The following is a 19,593-nucleotide window of genomic DNA, read 5'->3' on the forward strand; positions in this document are numbered from 1 at the left end:
TCTAGTTGGTAACTCTGCCCACTTCAGGAAGGGAAATAGTTCCTAAAAAACAAACCATTAAACAGACAGGGATAGGTTTTTTAAAATAAAAATGCATACTTCATGACATTTTAAGATTCTCAACATCTTATATCCTTATGTTCTTTCATTATCTGAGAAGTAATTAAAATAACTAATGAAACTGGAATCTAACTAAAAGGACACTGGTTGATGCTAACTCTTATTGGCAACATATATTATATCAGTTCTTGTACATGAAGTCCCCGAACTGCTAATAAAAATATTTAAAACACAGATCTACAACAAATTGTGTTGCCAATCAGGTTATCATTATCTTGTATAAACCATGAAAATTGGAATCATGTGAGCAGAAGGTTAGATTAATTCTCCAGTCTCATTATAAGCACAGGTGTAGCACAAACACCATGTGAAATAACCAATTAAAATGAAAAGAAAAATCTGCTTTTTCATTAGCTGCCTTCACTGCATGACCAATGAGAAAATTATTTAATATTAATATTCTGCATATACCAAAAGTAATTTTCATAGTAACTAACATAGGTAAGAGAGCAAAAATGGCTCTTTATCTATGGTACTATTCAAAATCTGCATTCTCTTGGCGGGAACTCTGCTAACTATTTTTTAAGCCCTTTTAAAAACATAATATATTATGGATATTTATCTAAAAATAGGAAGAGTCTTTTTTAACAGATGAGCAGCCAAGGCTCCAAGAAATTAAGTGACTTATTTGAGGTCACATGTTACCCAGGAGATGTTAATAATTTGCTGAATGACACAGAGCTGGCAAACGGTAGCAAGCATCCCCCCCGACAATGTTCTGACCAGAGCATGGCCACTACTGTGCCACCCACCTAGAATATTCCAGACTAAATAAGTATCTAAACATGAGCTGGTTTTGAGCCAATCACCACTGGCAACAACCCTACTGTTGAGTCCAAGAATAAGCATGACTGAACATTTTGTAGATTGGGGGATTTTGATGACTGTACTACTTGTGTGTAAAAACAAAGAAAAGGCTACACATAAGAAGACTCAGTAACTTGAGTTATCTATATTCCAAAGCTAGCCTCCTTCACACTCGTACATTCACATTTCCAAAGACCAGTTCATGATAACCATCTCAGGTTTGAATCCATGATTGTTAAATCCATGGGATCAGAAAATTACACGTCAGGTTTGAAAAGGGCTTTAACCATCACCTAGCTTGGTCACTGACATGAATCCCCTCTCTGATATCCCCACCAAGTAGATGGGTAACCTCTACTGGACTGTTGGGGTTTTTTTTTTAATTTATTTTATTCAAGTATAGTTGATTTACAATGTTGTGCTAATTTCTGCTGTAGAGCAAAGTGATTCAGTTATACACATATATACAGTCTTTTCCATATTCTTTTCCATTGTGGTTTATCACAGGATATTGAATATAGTTCCCTGTGCTATACAGTGGGACCTTGTTGTTTATCCATTCTCTATATACTAGTTTGCATCTGCTAACCCCAACCTCCCGCTCCATCCCTCTGCCACCTCCCCACCCCCTTGGCCACCACCAGTCTGTTCTCTGTGTGCTGGACTCTTTCTCATACAGCCCTGGCCACCTCAGTGGAGAGCCCATTCCATCTACGGACAAGGTAACCCTTAGAAGGCTCTGCCTTACCTGACCTAAAATCCTTTCACCAGGACAACTCCTTCGGGGTAATTTAAACAATTCTAGTCTCACTTCTTCAGGATAGCTTTTCAAACATTTAAACTATAGCCACCATGTCGCATAGGCTTCTCCCTTCTTCGCCCTAGGTTAAACATCTGTGATTCTTAACGAGTTCTTTCTCGAATGTGAGCTCTAGGATTTTGAGTCCACTCATCCCTTGGGCCACTCTCTGCTCAAAATGGCGAGTCTGGCTGTGTACCTCTGCAGGTCTTCAGCGGACAACACTAAATGGAGTTACTCCAGGCCCGCTCTGGTCCCCGTGGAGAGAGCAAACACCTCACCAGAGCTTCTCAGTTAAGAGCCCACAGGTACTAGGTGCTATTTGCTTCTCTTTGGGTGGCAATGACGATTTGTTGTTATGACAACACAGATGTAGGCCACCTATAGGATTCGTAGATGTAAAAGTGGGAATCCTTTCATTAAATAAAAATTTTAAACCTTGAAAACCTAAGAACACCTATCACTTTATCCGAACTGCTTGACCATATTAGTAGGTATACTTGGAAGTTCTTGCTTTTGCAAACTTTAATTAAAAACAATATGTGCTTCAATATGACGGACATTATCAGAACATGTAGGACACAGTAAACTCTCAGAATGTTACTGAATTATAATTCCCATACTTATATGAAACATATTATTATCAAGGGTCACAGTGGACATCTTTATCTGAAAATAACTGAGTAAATAGCAAAATATTTTATTTTTAAAAACAACATCACCTTTTCAATCCTAAAACCATCCTAACATTTGATTTTCTTTGGTGTATTTTATGATTTTCCTTGACCATCTTACATTTATGCTCTTTGGAATCAGCTATATACAGCAAGACCATGTATTTAGATGGCTTGGGTGAATTCAGATACGAAAACATTTTCCTTCTGGGCAAAGTAATAAAATGACATTCTTGCTCCTCCCACAATAAGTCAAACAGAGGTCAGTTCCCGCAACCCAGTATCTGTTTAAATAAACTGGTCCAGCTGTTTGTTTCTAAAATGCCCTTTGACCTTGTGTCTCATCCTCCCCGCTTCTGTGACAGAATGCTTTACTTTCCATTGTAGAAGATTCTAAATTATCAAGAATCTTCTAAACACTGAACCAAAAAAGACCTTTGGATTGTATGTAAACTTACATGAACATATTCCCTTCTTATAACACTGTCATTTCAAGAAGCATCAGTAAAATAGTTATTTTAAACTCATATGTATGAATACATAAATATATATTAGAGCTTAAACATATGAAGAAACAGTGTTTTTTAAGAGAAATAAAAAAGAGAATGACAAAATTCCAATTTCAAAGTACAATAAAAAATACATTCTCCAATATCCATAAAATAGTTTAAGATGAAATATACCCATGAAATACACACAATCTTTGGAATTTTCCATATTGATAAGGTCTTTTTAAAAAGCCTGTGCGTTTAAAAATGTAAGAGAAAACTTTTACAATTTTACAATTGATGTCCAAACATTATAGCCCTTAAAACTCATATGTATAATGTCAGGAATACGTGACAACAGGACAGTTTTTCTTACTCATTAAAATAGTTTCACACCTTGGTTTAATAGAATGTAGCTCATATTTGCCATAGACTGGGCATTTTAAAAGGTAATCCTTTTAGTTAAGTATCCTTTAAGGTTGAGAAACATACTGTTTGCATTTCCATATTTCATTCCAAACATCAAGGTATATGTTTTTAAAAATCCCATTTTGCTTTGAAAACACAATCTTCTTTTGTGAAGTACTTTTTAAGAACTGGACACCCTGTAGGTGGTAGAAAACTGAATTAGAGAAAGAATTCTTAAATTTCCTTTACTCATACAATCATGGATTAGAATTTCTTCCTGTGACCAAACTGTCTCCTTCCTCAAAACAAGAAGTTTTACAAAGGAAAGGAAGATAATGGATGGGCTTTAGAGCTTTATTCCATGTCAAAATAAACAGAGATGTATTTCTTTTTACCTAATTATTTGTTTAGGACTCAAGTCCCTTAATAAATGGGGAGTGGGAGGTTGAAAGGGGAGCAAAACCTTCAAATATCTGAGACATGGGATCATCTAAACACTGAATTTTATCATTTGCATTTTTAAAATAGGAATCAGACAAGGAGAATGGGACATGAATCTTGAGTTATGCTAAAAAGAAATACAGGAAGTTTTGCTCTATTCTTTCTTGTCTTTGCCCCTAGATGTTTATTTATTATTACTTTTTTTTTTCCCCATTCTGCTAATTCCACCTATCTCCTTTTATTCTCGGTCTTTGGATACCTGAATAGTTTTCTGAGCAAGATCTGGTAGAACAGCTTTCTAAAGTTGACCTTTGTCCTTTAGTTTATCCTCCACTCCCTGCCCTGGTTCCTTCCCATGAAACTGGATTGTTAAATTTAGTTTTCTCTTTGTGAGAACCAGGAGGGGTGGCCAGATCATAGTGGGCATCCATTAGGACCAAATACCAGATATACCTGCCCAGTTCCACAGGCAACTTTCCCACATGGCTTTGCCCTTGGTCTTCCTTGTATGGTTCTCCATAATACTGACAAAAGGAAGGAAAAGCTACTTGCTCACTTTCAGAAATGGAATTTTCACCTTTACTCAATTCTACTTCTCAGTGTTTACCACCTTACTTATTCACTGATGATTAAGGGGAGCCCATATTTTGTTACTTTAACATGCCACAGCCAACTCATGGAACCGCATCAAATCAAATAAAAATAAAATTCTGACAAAATGCCATTGTTGCTAAAGAATGACATGACTCTCAGTCATTCCCATAATGCTTCTTGCCAACTAGGCATAAGTGACTAGCCAGCAGGATGGTAGGTACCCATTTAAGTATGTAGAAATGCCATTTTACAATAGTACCCTCCTTTGCCCAGGAAGCTAAAATTATTAACTATTAAGAAAAGGTTTCATTAAATAACAGGATATGGTAGTAAAAATGCTTTATAAACCTATACTATCCATTAAAGAAAGTATTAATTATAGTCATCTTGATTACTATTTAGGTATACTTAAGAATACTCAACATCTTTACTCATTAGAGAAATGCAAATCAAAACTACAATGAGATATCATCTCACACCAGTCAGAATGGCCATCATCAAAAAATCTAGAAACAATAAATGCTGGAGAGGGTGTGGAAAAAAGGGAACCCTCTTGCACTGCTGGTGGGAATGTGAATTGGTACAGCCACTATGGAGAACGGTATGGAGGTTCCTTAAAAAACTACAAATAGAACTACCATATGACCCAGCAATCCCACTACTGGGCATATACCCTGAGAAAACCATAATTCAAAAAGAGACATGTACCAAAATGTTCATAGCAGCCCTATTTACAATAGCCCGGAGATGGAAACAACCTAAGTGTCCATCATCAGATGAATGGGTAAAGAAGATGTGGCACATATATACAATGGAATATTACTCAGCCATAAAAAGAAATGAAATTGAGCTATTTGTAATGAGGTGGATGGACCTAGAGTCTGTCATACAGAGTGAAGTAAGTCAGAAAGAGAAAGACAAATACCGTATGCTGACACATATATATGGAATTTAAGAAAAAAAAAATGTCATGAAGAACTTATGGGTAAGACAGAAATAAAGACACAGACCTACTTGAGAATGGACTTGAGGATATGGGGAGGGGGAAGGGTAAGCTGTGACAAAGCGAAAGAGAGGCATGGACATATATACACTACCAAACATAAGGTAGATAGATAGTGGGAAGCAGCCACAGAGCACAGGGAGATCAGCTCGGTGCTTTGTGACCGCCTGGAGGGGTGGGATGGGGAGGGTGGGAGGGAGGGAGATGCATGAGGGAAGGGATGTGGGAACAGATGTATATGTATGACTGATTCACTTTGTTATAAAGCAGAAACTAAAAAAAAAAAAAAAAAAAAAACAAGAATACTTACATATAGACTTTAATAATAATAAAAATTAATACCATGCATTCTTAAGTATCAATATTAGTACTGGTGATATCTGCATGCACTATTCTTTATTCAATTAAACATGAACAACATGCAACTATAATACTTAATTGCTATATAATTCATTTTATTTATATTCATTGCTATAAATATTTTTATAGAATTAAGCCTTGTGAAATATCTTCAAATACAAAATTTCACATTGGAAAGTAGTTGCCGGATTCCAGAGTTTTGTTCTTTCTTTTCCCATGAATTTTCTTGATGTAGCATTTCTTTCAGCTTTATCACAGTCACTTAAAGAAAATTATATATCCGACTTTTTTTTTTAAGTCAGCATTTTCTAATAACTTTAAGGCCTGTTTTATAAACAAACGTTTCAGGGAACGAGTTCTAGCTGTCTCCCACATAACACTCTGTTCTTTTAAACAAGAAATCGACTTCAAAATCTTTTGTTGGAATTCTCTATTTTAGATTTACATTTACTTATTGTATTTAATGATCTGTAACTGGCAGGCTTCAGGGTCCAAGCCTTCTTCTACACTCCCTTTCTTTGTGAAGTAAAATTTCATGAAACATGATTTTAAGACGCTCAAGAAAGTTGATTCAATCTCAAGTCAAACCTAATGAAATCATGTTTTTGGCGCTGTCTTCTAGTTTCTCAACCTCCTCCAGGATCTGACAGTTTCAGGACTGCAATACATCATCTGTGTGTCTGAGGGTGGGGGAGGTGACTGAACAGGAGGGGAGAAGGGAGCATGTGTTTTGCTCTCCATCCACTCTAGAAACATAATACTGGAATTTTGCTCAAATCACAAGAAGCCCATCAGTCAGAGGTCTGAGAAGGTTCCCCTTCTATAGAAGTGATAGGAATATTTGGCAAACTACTCTAGAAAAAACTGAAGCTAAGACAGTTGAGGAAGTTAATTATATATCCAAGCAACTAGTGAAAAAAGTCACTAATTAGTTGAAAAATATAATGCAAAGTAAAAACAAAACCCAAGTTTCATTTTGGACTTTATATGTTGAAATAACTTGTAAACACTTCATCACTTGGTTGTATATTACAGAAAGTTTTCCTTGAAAGCAAATTGGAAAATAACTTCTTTTTACTCTAAAAAAAAATAGAAGCTCAGCTTGCTAAATCCTTTAATCTGAACTGAATTCAAAGCAAGGGTGGCTCCCTTAGTGCAGCGTCTCTAATTCTTTTGCTACCTTCTAGATCACTAAAGCCTTAGGCTCTAAACTCAGTAGAGTGAATTGTAGGGATGTATCACTAGACCTAGCATAAGAAATATCCAATAGTTATACATATCTTAAGTATCCATATAAAGCATAGGTAACCAAATGGCATTTATAAAATATTTACTTAAATGTGACAATTTGTCAAATTTGATTTTGTATAACCTTATAAATATTAAAAAAAAAATGTGGTTGGGGCTTCCCTGGTGGCGCAGTGGTTGAGAGTCCGCCTGCCGATGCAGGGGACGCGGGATCGTGCCCCGGTCTGGGAAGATCCCACATGCCGCGGAGCGGCTGGGCCCGTGAGCCATGGTCGCTGAGCCTGCGCGTCCGGAGCCTGTGCTCCGCAATGGGAGAGGCCACAACAGTGAGAGGCCTGTGTACCGCCAAAAAAAAAAAAAAATGTGTTTTACTTAAAGTATATGAAATTAAAGTGATTATTAGCACAATGATTAAGCAATAGGATAATCTAGGATAACCTAGAAAAACCTCCTTTAATAATGAAAACCTAAAATGGGAATAATAATATCTTCAAAGAATAAATGTGTCTATTTGACTTAAGCTGAACCATTTTTCATAAAAATTCTAATTTTCCCATATTCACAAAATTCAATACAATTGCATCTAACTAAGCATCCCTTAAACATTACAGAATTAGTATACAGTTATTTAAAACAAATCTTAATGTTCTGCCAATTTCCATTGTAAATAGGATGACCAGATAATTTATCATTTACACTGGGACAATTTTGAGAGTAAAAAGAACATTACTAATAATTATGCTGGGCAACAGGCATAAACCATGAATGTCCCATGCAATTGGGGTGTATGGGCTACCCTGCTGATCAAATATGCACCTATTTTCCCAAATAGAATTTCCCCTGAATGACTGGAATTGACCAGCCCAGCATGCATACTGTGTTAGGTGACCAACCTAGCATGCATACAGTGTTCTAGAATCTCAGCACCATCTTGGAGTAGCTCTCAGCTCTTTCCTTTCTATAGAATCTTTCCTTTATTTGCCTCAAGCCTTCACTAACTAGAAACTTCCAGGCCTGGAGTCTCTACTCGTGCCAAGGGAAGATATCTCAATATTTAGCTCGATTTTTTCTTTTCACCTGGTCACAGATTAGGTTTGACCTGAATGGAGGCCTGTGTCTATTCCTCAGAATGTTCACTGTAACTTCTGTTTCAATTAGCAAAGTTTGAAACCTAAGCTCTATGTAATGTATATCAGTATGTAACCTGTAGGCCCTTACATACAAATGGAACCACTTAAACTAAAAGGCAAAATCTCTCAATTGATGTATATGACAAACTCTTTCAAATGAGGACAATAAAACCAACAAAATGACCTCCTCTTGGAACTTGTCAAATCTTTGAAGAATGCTTATGGTCATCGAAGTCACATTGGGGAAAGTCTGGAGAATGTACATTTCACTTCTGCGTTGCCAGCCTTTTCTTTGAACACCATTGCTCATAATTATCACAGTCAAAACATGGGCCACAAGCAGGAAGAGTGAGAGCACTGTCTGGTGGGAAGAGTATGAGAACTGAGTAGGAAAACTGCCACTCACTGGCTCTGAGATCATAGCAGTATTTAGGTGCTGGAACTGTGATGATCAAGTGACTGAATGTTTATGCAAAGTGCTTTGTAAACTGTAAAACCTAAGACAGAGGTTTGCTGGGGATAGTGTCCTTATGATTCCCAAAAATACCTAATGGTACAAAAACTTATATACAAATTCTTATGGCAGCAAGAGATGGAAACAACGCAAATGTCCATCAACAAACGAACTAATAAAGAAACTGTGCTACTTCCCTGGTGGCGCAGTGGTTGAGAGTCCGCCTGCCGATGCAGGGGACATGGGTTCATGTCCCGGTCCGGGAGGATCCCACATGCTGCGGAGCGGCTAGGCTCGTGAGCCATGGCCGCTGAGCCTGCGCATCCGGAGCCTGTGCTCCACAACGTGAGAGGCCACAACAGTGAGAGGCCCGCGTACCACAAAAAAAAAAAAAAAAAAAGAAAGAAAGAAAATGTGCTATATCCATACAACGGAACATTATTCAGCCATCAAGAGAAATGAAGTTTGACACATGCTACAACGTGAATGAAACTTGAAAACATAATGCTAAGTGAAGGAAACCAGTCACAAAAGACCACAGATTTTGTGATCACATTTATGTGAAATGTCTGGAATAGACAAATCTATAGAGACAGAAAATAGATTTGTGGTAGAGTTGGGGATGGATGTATGGGGAGGATGCAGGGTTTCTTTTTGAGGTGGTGAAAGTATTCTCAAATTGACTGTGGTGATGGTTGCCCATATCTGTGAATATACTTACAACCACTGAATTGTACAATTTAAATGAGTGAATTGCGTGGTATGTGAATTATATCTAGCTGTTAAAAATAAATAAATAATGGTGGAATGCACGAGACACTGGACTAGGCCCTCCTTGCATCTAATCAGGGGTGTAATATTGTAAGGCCCTGAGCCTCATCTGTTAAAGGATGCACACAATCCTATCCAGGACTTGGACTCTATCATTCTATAGCATTGTTTCTAATTTTTTTTTTTTTTGCGGTACATGGGCCTCTCACCATTGTGGCCTCTCCCGTTGCGGAGCACAGGCTCCGAATGCGCAGGCTCAGCGGCCATGGCTCACGGGCCCAGCTGCTCCACGGCATGTGGGATCCTCCCGGACCGGGGCACGAACCCGCGTCCCCCGCATCGGCAGGCGGAACCTCAACCACTGCGCCACCAGGGAAGTCCCTGTTTCTAAAATTTTAATCCGTGCTCCTTTTGATAAACTTCAAAATCTCCTATCCCTTTGTTACTTGCTATTTCAAAGGAAATAGCATGACAAAAATCAAAAGTTAATTCCCAAGATGCTTTTTTATACTACATTCACTCAGAATGATTCTGATCTGCCTTTTCTGGCCACTCTCTCCAGTCCCCACTTGGCCCTGAGGATGGGAATCCCTGCCATAACCCATTGCACTGTCCTTTCTGTAAACAGTCCTGCCAGGTAACTAGCCATGGGGGCTGAGACCGGACATCTTTGGACACATACAATTCTTTCCATTAGCTTTGCAACATCTCCTACACCCTCCCCTTTCCAAGTACATATGAACTCTGACCCAAACTAGGGATCAAATAAAGTCAACTGTAGCAGATGTTCTAGTGATACAGGCCAACAAACCCTTCAACTAGACAACAACCTTCAAAACTACCAGTTTACATTCAAATCAGCATCCTAAAGTAGAACATACTGGAAACTTAAAAGATATATATTTTTAATCATGGTGCATTTAATTCCAACCCTCTGCAATATACTATTCTTTTTTTTTCATAAATTTATTTATTTTATTTATTTATTTTTGGCTGTGTTGGGTCTTCATTGCTGCATGTGGGCTTTCTCTAGTTGCGGTGAGCAGGGGCTACTCTTCATTGTGGTGCACGGGCTTCTCACTGCGGTGGTTTCTCTTGTTGAGGAGCATGGGCCCTAGCTGTGCAGGCTTCAGTAGTTGTGGCACGTGGGTTCAGTATTGTGGCTCGTGGGCTCTAGAGCGCAGGCTCAGTAGTTGTGGCACATGGGCTTAGTTGCTCCATGGCAGGTGGGATCTCTCCGGACCAGGGCTCGAACCCATGTCTCCTGCACTGGCAGGCGGATTCTTAACCACTGAGCCACCAGGGAAGCCCCAATATACTAGTCTTGAAAAATAGTGACCAAATCAATAGTAAGCCAGATGTCTCCCATGACAGGAAATACGTTTTTGAATCCAAGACCAATAATTCCCACGGGCCTGAGTTAATGTATTTGCAAAAGGAAGTACTTTTTCCCTTCTTCAGTGATGGGATCTAATCTTGTGGCCCTTTAACCACATTGGTTAAGAGGGTAAAAGGAAAAAGGAGCTCTCAAGGGTGGGAAGAGATTAAGGTTTTTTGTTTATTTGTTATTGTTCAGGTGTCAAGAGCCCGATAGAGTTAATTATTTCCCATATCAATGGGTCAGGCTTAAAGGCCTCATAAGAATGGAAATAAAATAAGGAGGAAAATATCAAAGGCTATGAGGGCATGTAACGGGACAGCCCTGTATTTGCCAAAGTTACAAACATCCATGTTGTTGGCGTGTTTTTTTTGTTTGTTTTTTGCTCTTTCATTTTATTTTATTTTTTAAAACATCTTTATTGGAGTATAATTGCTTTACAATGGTGTGTTAGTTTCTGCTTTATAACAAAGTGAATCAGCTATACATATACATATATCCCCATATCCCCTCCCTCTTGCTTCTCCCTCCCACACTCCCTATCCCACCCCTCCAGGTGGTCACAAAGCACTGAGCTGATCTCCCTGTACTATGCGGCTGCTTCCCACTAGCTATCTATTTTACGTTTGGTAGTGTGTATATGTCCATGTGTTGGCGTGTTTTTGATATTTTTTTAAATGCTCTCTTTCCCCTTAAAAATTAACAAAAGAAACACAACAAAACCCTGATAATCTACACAAAGTTCCAGGCATTCACACGTTGGAGCCACGCAGATCCAAGACATTTGCCCTCAGAAACACTCCCTCCCCACGCACCCCTGGCTCCTCTCCATTTTTGAGAAACTTGTGTTATTCAACAAGGAGGCAACATTTGCCCCATTTTTTACTATTTCAGGCTGCCTCTTTAATCACTCAGAAATGCTGTTTGTTTGAAGTAGGTGCAGCCTGAAGCAAGAGGCTGATGTAAGTGCGAGGAGAGAGGGGAGTCTCTGTGGGCACAGCTCCGTGCCCCAGTGCTCAAGGGTTAATCACCCAACACCAGCCCGAGCAACCGTTGACACAAAATAGGTGGAGATCAGGTCTGTGCAGGCAGAAAATACCAGAAGGGCAAACTATACGTAAACACACTTAAGACAGATTTGACAAGAATAGACCTCAACCTGACTTGCTAGGAAACTCCTCCAGCCGAAAACCTCAATGTTCCTCTCCGCTGAGGCTGTTTCCCCCGACAAAGTTTCCTTTGAGAAGAAAAAGAGTGACATTTTCAAAACTAAAATGAGTTTACAGAAGTCAGTGGAGGCATGTGTCCCCTCGATGCTTCACTCACATAGTGTGAGTTTCGAATGTGCTCCTACATGCAGAAGTTATGTAATATAATACAGTTCTTGCAGGTACCCCTGGAGCACAGCCAGACGAGAGAGAAAGAGTGGGGGGAGAGAGAGAGAAGGAGGGAGGGAGAGGGAGGGAGAGAGGAAAAAACCAGCATGTGCAAACAACCACAATTCAAAAAGCGATTTCTCCTGACCTATAAGACTCATGCAAAGGAGCAAATGGATAATGCTTAAACAGTCTTTTAATCTTATCTGACACCTGACAACCCATTACTTATAGATTGTTAATGCACCAACTAAAAAGTTTGTCATGTACAAAATTACTAGAGAAAAAGATTGAACGCCTGAGGAAAAAACAAATTCTGCTGTACAATAACTTCAGAAATTCCGAGCCTATTATCTGTCATGCCCTTCACAGACTCAGAGCACCGCTAAAAACAACTGATTTATCTTTATTATGAATCCGAAAGTGACAGCACACATGTTTTTCATGTCTTGCGATAATGTTTAATTTCATCTAGTTTTTATTTTACAGGGCTTTGATTTGCTTATTTAAGATGAAGAAAAGTAACAACTTTGTAATGAATTGTCCGGCTTGTCTCTTTATCAAAGGCCCTGTTGTGTGTGTGTGTGTGTTTCCCCCCCGCCACCCTGCGCTTCTCATGTAAAATGGGGATCCAAATCAGCTTCAGAACATTCACCTTGCTTCAGTTCACGTTTTTACACCATCTAGAATATCAGGGCTGGAAGAGGCTTATTACACCGCCACCAATTCCTCAGCCCTCCCCTTCCATTTAAGGCAGAGGAAACTGTTGCCCATGGAGACAAAGTGAGTTGATCAAGGACACACATCTACTTGGTGAGAAGTGGGGACGACAGATGACATGTTTGGACTCCAAACATTCTTTCCCCTGCGTATTCCCTCCCCTCACTCGCCCTGTGTAAATTGTGTGCTGTCGTGAGGCTTACAGGGGAATCTGTTCCTCAGCCACCTGTGGATGCTGTGGCTTTCCCCCTTGATTGGGGTGCCTCTCAGCCCCTCACTTCCCACACTCTCCTCAGGGGAGTCAGCTCCTATTCTGCTGGCTGGGTGACACCCGGGGAGTTCTCTCCGTTTCTCTGATCAGACACTCGTGCCAAGACACTGAAAACAACAAATCTGCTTAATTAGGACTTGCACCAAGTCCTGCTGACCCCCACACCATGTTCAAAGTCAAGCACCAAGCCACTGGTTTTACTGCCTTGAAAGGGATATTCAGGAACACTGGGTTCATGATGGAATCAGTCTCCCAACTCACTCATCTCTGCGCCTCGCTGGAACCCCAACCTGGTCCTCAAAGTATCTTCAGGTGGTAACAACTCTCAGCTTCAGACCTCACACTCTTGTCCTGAAAAGCTCAGAGACTGTCTTTGAATGTTGGCTTGAGGAGAAACAGCAGTTACACAAAACAGTATCTGGACTTTCTAAGTCCATCTTCCTGCAACCCACCCCTTCCTGTTTCTCTTCTCACCTAGACTCAGGGTCCCCTGGTGGAAGGGGCAGGGTTTTTCCATCTGGCACAGTGGTCCAACACCTACCCTTCCGTGAGGAGTTTCCATCTTTCCCATTATTAACCATGTGATTGAACACAGTGGGGGAAAAACCTCTGAGTAAACTTAGCGAGTAAAACTTACAACAAAGTGTATTTCACAGACTGCAGAGTCATTTTCAAAGAAGATTGTTTGCTGGAAATTTTTTAAAAATCTGCAGACAAAAGCAGCGTCTCCTTTGAATTCCTAAGACTCTCTGACATGACAATACCTGAAGGTTTCAAAATTCACAGCTCTTTTCCCTGCAAGCTATTTGCTCAGCTTTCCTAAATAATACCCTGCGTGCCTGGGACCTTGCCAGCTCTGTCTCAGGCAATATGCAAGCTAAACATTTTTTGACTGATTTCAATATTTTCTCATGAGCAACTAGACAGTATTTTATCTAGTGAATATTACTGACTGCTCTAATCTAAGCCCAGAGTAAGGGCCTATAAAGGTAATATTATTAGAGTTGACACTCAAGGTAAAAAGCATAGCAATTAACTGTGGCCTGGAGAAAAACAACCCATTCTGAAAGGTGCTGGAGAGCTGTTCTATTTATATTTCTCCTTCTCTTCCTCCTTTTAAAAATACTGCACCTGTTACTCCATTGATCAGTTAGGAAGTCTACCTTAAATGTAGGTTACACTTATATTCTCACGGGAAGAAGTTAAACCACCTGCTTAATAAAATTACCTCTTGTGTGTGAAGTGGTTCCATCCCTAGGTGATTCCTAGGCAAGGAAAATCACTATACACACCCTGCACTTTCCTTTTGTAGTTGAATAGGAAACAAATGACCCAGGACTCCTTGCTTGGTGTGCTGTTTTTTCTTTTTACATCTGTTTTCCTTGCTTTTGTGTCATGCCTCTGTTTAGTTTTATTGACAAAACAATCTGTGCCTAATGTTTAAACAACATCTGTAAAATGTATTATTAAATTATGTTGGAAGAAAAAGCAGAGCAATTCTATGAAACCCCATGACCCCCTATTGATTTTTAGATCTCAGAAGTTGAAAGGATAATTTGTGAATGTTTTAACATTTACATCTACACAGGTACCTATATTTATAGAATCTTTGATTCCTTATAAAAGTATTTGCTACATTATTACCATAACTCAGAAAGAAACTTGACCTTTTACAGTTGAATCTGTTGATTGTAACAAGGGTGATCTTTTTTTTTTTTTTTTTAAATAAGTTTACATTTTTACCTGCCAGGGGCAGAAATCTCCAAGGATGACATACTTTTTCCCCCCACTGGTAATAAATGGGACGTGATGGCTGAATGCTTTGCAGTTTTGAAGGCAATACATGAAGAAACTAGCAAAATCTGGTATATGTACTAAATCTGATAACTTTAAGAGCTATGATGGTTCTGTAAAGTGTCACCGCGGAGGTTCGGATGCTCCCTGGAATTTTATGCACCCTATTGATGGGGAGTGACTTCTCTGTCTACATACATACTGTATTTCACATAAACTATGTATTTTGTACCTAAGACCCATTGCCTTCTCGGAGAGGGTAAAGAAGTCATCATGGAACATTAGGCCTTAATGGGAAAGTGTGTGATTGAGAAGGGGTAAACAAAGAAACTAACATTTATTCAATACACCCTAGGCTAGACCTCTGCTGAGGCAGGATGTGTCTGAGGCATCCAGCAAGAAAGATACAATGCGGGCACAAGTTTTCATCACATGGAATTCCCAAGTCTGCAACATGGCTGTGAAAACATATAAGGGAGTTTTATTTGACCATTGTACACTCACATTTTCAATATAAAAGAATAAAGTTGGTGTATTCGGGAGAGAAAAGAACCCAGTATTGACTTTGTGTGTGTGTGTGAGTGCGCTCTTTCTTCAAAGTTCTACCTACATATTAAAAGACCCACCTAACCATCTAATCCTAAAATTTAAGAAATTTCCACTTAAATGACATTCAACATATTAGTAATATTTTTGCACTGATATAACAGAAGTATTTATCACAACCACAACAACAATGAAAAAACAAAAAGACAAAAGCACCAAATGCTATTATTTATCACTTTTGGCTCAAATCATAATTGGGAGTGAGGGAGGAAAGGAAGAAGAATACATACATTTATGGCACATATTGTATTTCAAAAATTATTATGTTTTAAGTCAAAGTCTACCACGGCATGCTAGACTGAAATATTTAGGCAATTAGTTATGGAGGTTGATTTTTAAAAACATGCAGTTACCTCAAATACTCGGATAATTTAGGTAAAATATTTTTACCCAAATTATTTGCCTAATTGCCTCAATTCTCAAAAAATGTGTTGGCATAGACTTGTCCTACGATGTCTCATCTAATAAATGTCACATTCCATCCCAGAACCCAATTCCTACAAGTACTAATACCAACCATTTTAAGAATACTCCTCTGTTTTTACTGACAAGTAGACCAAATATGAGTTAGAGCAGTTACTTCTTTTAATCCAAGTTTTCTCTTAATTAATCCAATCTGTCTTGTTGTTTTACATTTGAATTCTCCCTGTGATCCCCTCTCCCCGCCAAATCCCATCTGCTTTGTCCTTAGTCAGCCAAGGCAAGTAGTATGTATTACTTACGTCAATTAAAGACGCATAAAATTAGTTCAGCGATGGAATGAAAGAATGTTACAACGCACCAAACTTTTCTCATCTCATTTTTCTGTCAAAACCTAACTTCAAGCTGCGTCGGCCAGGGTTTCTATGACAAGCTAACAACTGCCATGAGTTTACATTTTTCACTTTCATACTGTGTATGTCAATACATTATGCTACTGCCGGTAATTATGACTGATCTACACCCAACCCGTCCTTCAGCATTTATTAAATCTCTTCAACAGTGACTCATAGTTCATGCAAAATGTACATGTGTGTTAACAAGTCTTTAAAAATCCAAAAAGGAAGAAATGCATTTTAAATGTTGTGTCTAAATGAAATGAAGGGGAAATGCTAAAGTACTCATGAAGTGTTTTGTTTGTTTGGTTTTTTTTAATTATTATTTCCAGAATGAAGTAACTTGCGCTTGATGCTCAATACAGGAAAAATATTTACAGGCTGTCAAAAAGACTCTGTGCAGTGTTTTTATTACAATAAAGAAAAATGAAAACCACTTGGTAGGTGTGCTTTTTATCTTCAAGTCTGCCATCTTTAAGATTCTCTCACATCTTGGGTTTCAATACAGTACCGTCTGGGTTTCCCCATTTTTCCCTCATATTTCCAACTCAAAGCCCAAAGAAAAAGAAATCTATTATCAGCTCCTTAAAAGGTGAAGGTCTGTATGAAAATTAGTATACCATTAAAAACTCAAATCAAATGTGGGAATGTCATTATTCACTGAACTTAAGAGAAACAATTTCTATTACAACTTTTAGCTACTGGAGGGTAACTCTCTACCACAAACAAATTTGTTGCAGAGTTGAAACAGTTGCCAAATGCTCAGCAATGAAGTGCAAGCATAGGTCACTTCTAATTCCATACACGGAAGCGAGAGCACATGAACACTACACGGTGCCAGATGAGCACAGAATTGGGTTTACATCGCACGTAATAAGTAAAAGTGATTTTCAAGTTATGTGCCTGTGCAGAATTGAGTATCAGTGTGAAATTTAGGGCAAAGTCTGCATCTTTGTTGAAAAATTATTATCTGGCGTGTATTATAACTTTTTTTAAGTCCTTCCCCCCCTCCTTTTTTTTTTTTTTGCGGTACGCGGACCTCTCACTGTTGTGGCCTCTCCCGTTGCAGAGCACAGGCTCCGGACGCGCAGGCTCAGCGGCCATGGCTCACGTGCCCAGCCGCTCCGCGTCATGTGGGATCTTCCCAGACCGGGGCACGAACCCGCGTCCCCTGCATCGGCAGGCGGACTCTCAACCACTGCGCCACCAGGGAAGCCCTTTTTCCCCCTCTTAATTGCAAAACTGAGGCAGTCTGATTGTGATCACTGTGCACAGAATCTAGGAAACGACAGTTGCATCCAGCTTGGTGTCACAGGAATGCCTGCCTGGCCGGGCAGCCACAGGAAATATCCCATAATGTCTTCTACCTGTGGCAAGTGGCTTGTATTGGAATCTGTTCTCTGGTAACGATGTTTGTGGGTGGAGCTTTCTAGCAGCACTGAGGAGGAAGAGAGACGGCATGTGTGGTAGATCACCTGCATGGCAGCCCCATTGCCTTCCTAAATGTTTAGGAATTTAGGTGTGCCTTCAAAATGGATGGTCTGTTCTGTAATATCGTCCAGAACAATTTGGAAGACAAAGTTCAATTATATAGTATCCAGAGTCTTGAAAATTAAGATACAGCCGCAGGTAAAAACAGGCAAACAAAAAAACCTCAGCAGCCACACGACTCCTAGTAACACACTCAGGTATAGTATGTCTTCCGTTAGTTCCTGATCCACTTGACTAAAAGGGCTGCAAAAACTGATCTCCCAAGGCTGCCATAAGGTCATAGAAATTGAAAACCCTTACAAGCAATGCTTATGTGAGTCTGTCTGTGTCTTGAAGATAGTGCACTTTGTAAATTAATCCTCCAAAGGCAAATATATTGTAAGTAGCTTGTTATCTCTAAAATACTAAATCGAAGAATACATGGGATTATATTGACAGAAATTACATTTTCTGTAATGGGGCTTAATATATCTGAAATCTCTCCCAAAGGCTCCCAGACTCTAACAGAGAAGGGTCTGTTAATGTAGGTGCAATGGACATCAAGGACAAATTTATTCACCAAAATGGATTAGGCCATGTAATCAGAGATTCTGTAATATTAATCTTTGACACTTATTGAAAAGAAAGAAATACTTCTGTCTGCAAACTGGCATTCTCAGTTCTCCTCTTTCCCCAACCAGGCTTTGGGCCTTTTCTGGATTTTACTTCAAAGAGGATAAGGTTTCCCCCATCATAAACACTAATCTAAAAATATTAGGACAATTAATTAGACAACTTAGCTTTAGAGGAGGTTGGATTTTGATACCCTTCAAATATGACACTAGCTCTGGGTGATTGTATGAACCTGGCTTTCAGCGCACTCACAAAGGGTAATAAATCATACGTCCTCAAAGGCTCCTTGCCACACCGCTGTACATTAAGTCAGAATATTGTTGGCTGGTACTTGGTACATAATCTCAGCTTTCCCCCAAATCAGGAGTTCACACATTTATTTAGAAACACTATTGCACAGCTCTGAGATACATCAAGTTTTGAAAAGCTTCAAAGTAGAAACATACATTTTTTTTCTCTTTTTTCTATAGGGAGATAAGAAGAAAGGAGAGCCCATCCTGGAATGCATTTCCCTAACAAATTCTAACTGAACTTAGTTATTCAGTGAATTTAAAACCTGACAGGTATGTGATAGTGGATTTTCTCGTCTCATAGAAAAAAGGATATCACTCTTTCTATTGATTATTCTTAAAAGTTTAAAAAAAAGGTCATAGAGAGATTTACAGAGCCATAGTGAACGTGAATTAAACACTAATATATACTATGCCTAAAATTTGTCAATTTATAAAGGAGGTGGAAAGCAATACACTGTTTTCTTTTCTATACTAGCAAGTGCTCTCACCCACCAGTCAACACTGTGTTCTCACCTTTGGATCAACAAGCCACCAGGGAAAACTGGGTGTGTCTTCTTAATGCAAAACATTAGCTGCAGGTCTCCAGAGGGGGAAGCAGATTGTGTGTAAACACAAAGCCAAATTACTTACCAATTGTTCACTTGAAGGATGGTGAGTCCTGTGTCTTGTGCCAACTGCTTTTTCTGTTCTTCAGAAGGGTAAGGGTGCTGAAAGAGGACAAAAAAGATAGGTTGTGCACGTACACTTTGGATACACAATGTGCACATCACATGTCAGGTGCAACGCTAGGTGCGAGGGATTCAGTAATAGACACATATGCTCTGTTAAAAAAAATATGTGTATTCAGGCAATATTTAGGCTATTTTGTCAATAACCTAAGAGTCTAGTGAGGTCTATAATTAAAGGTAAAAATGCTGAGGTGTGTCACTCTTATTAATGG

The 19,593-nt window shown here is 39.1% G+C and overlaps 1 protein-coding gene across 1 annotated transcript in view; it reads right to left on the reverse strand.

The window, feature by feature from the left end:
• The window catches only part of MEIS1 (Meis homeobox 1), a gene marked incomplete at its 3' end in the record, with an annotated part of 139,164 nt that overhangs the window by 2,940 nt on the left and 116,631 nt on the right, over positions 1 to 19,593 (reverse strand). Inside the window, exon 10 of the mRNA XM_079720833.1 lies at positions 19,284 to 19,360. Within this exon, the coding sequence (XP_079576959.1) occupies positions 19,284 to 19,360 (77 nt within the window). The remainder of the gene's footprint in view (positions 1 to 19,283; positions 19,361 to 19,593) is intronic.

This window comes from Hyperoodon ampullatus, assembly GCF_949752795.1.
Source record: "Hyperoodon ampullatus genome assembly, chromosome: 15".
In the NCBI taxonomy this organism is placed as follows: domain Eukaryota; kingdom Metazoa; phylum Chordata; class Mammalia; order Artiodactyla; family Ziphiidae; genus Hyperoodon; species Hyperoodon ampullatus.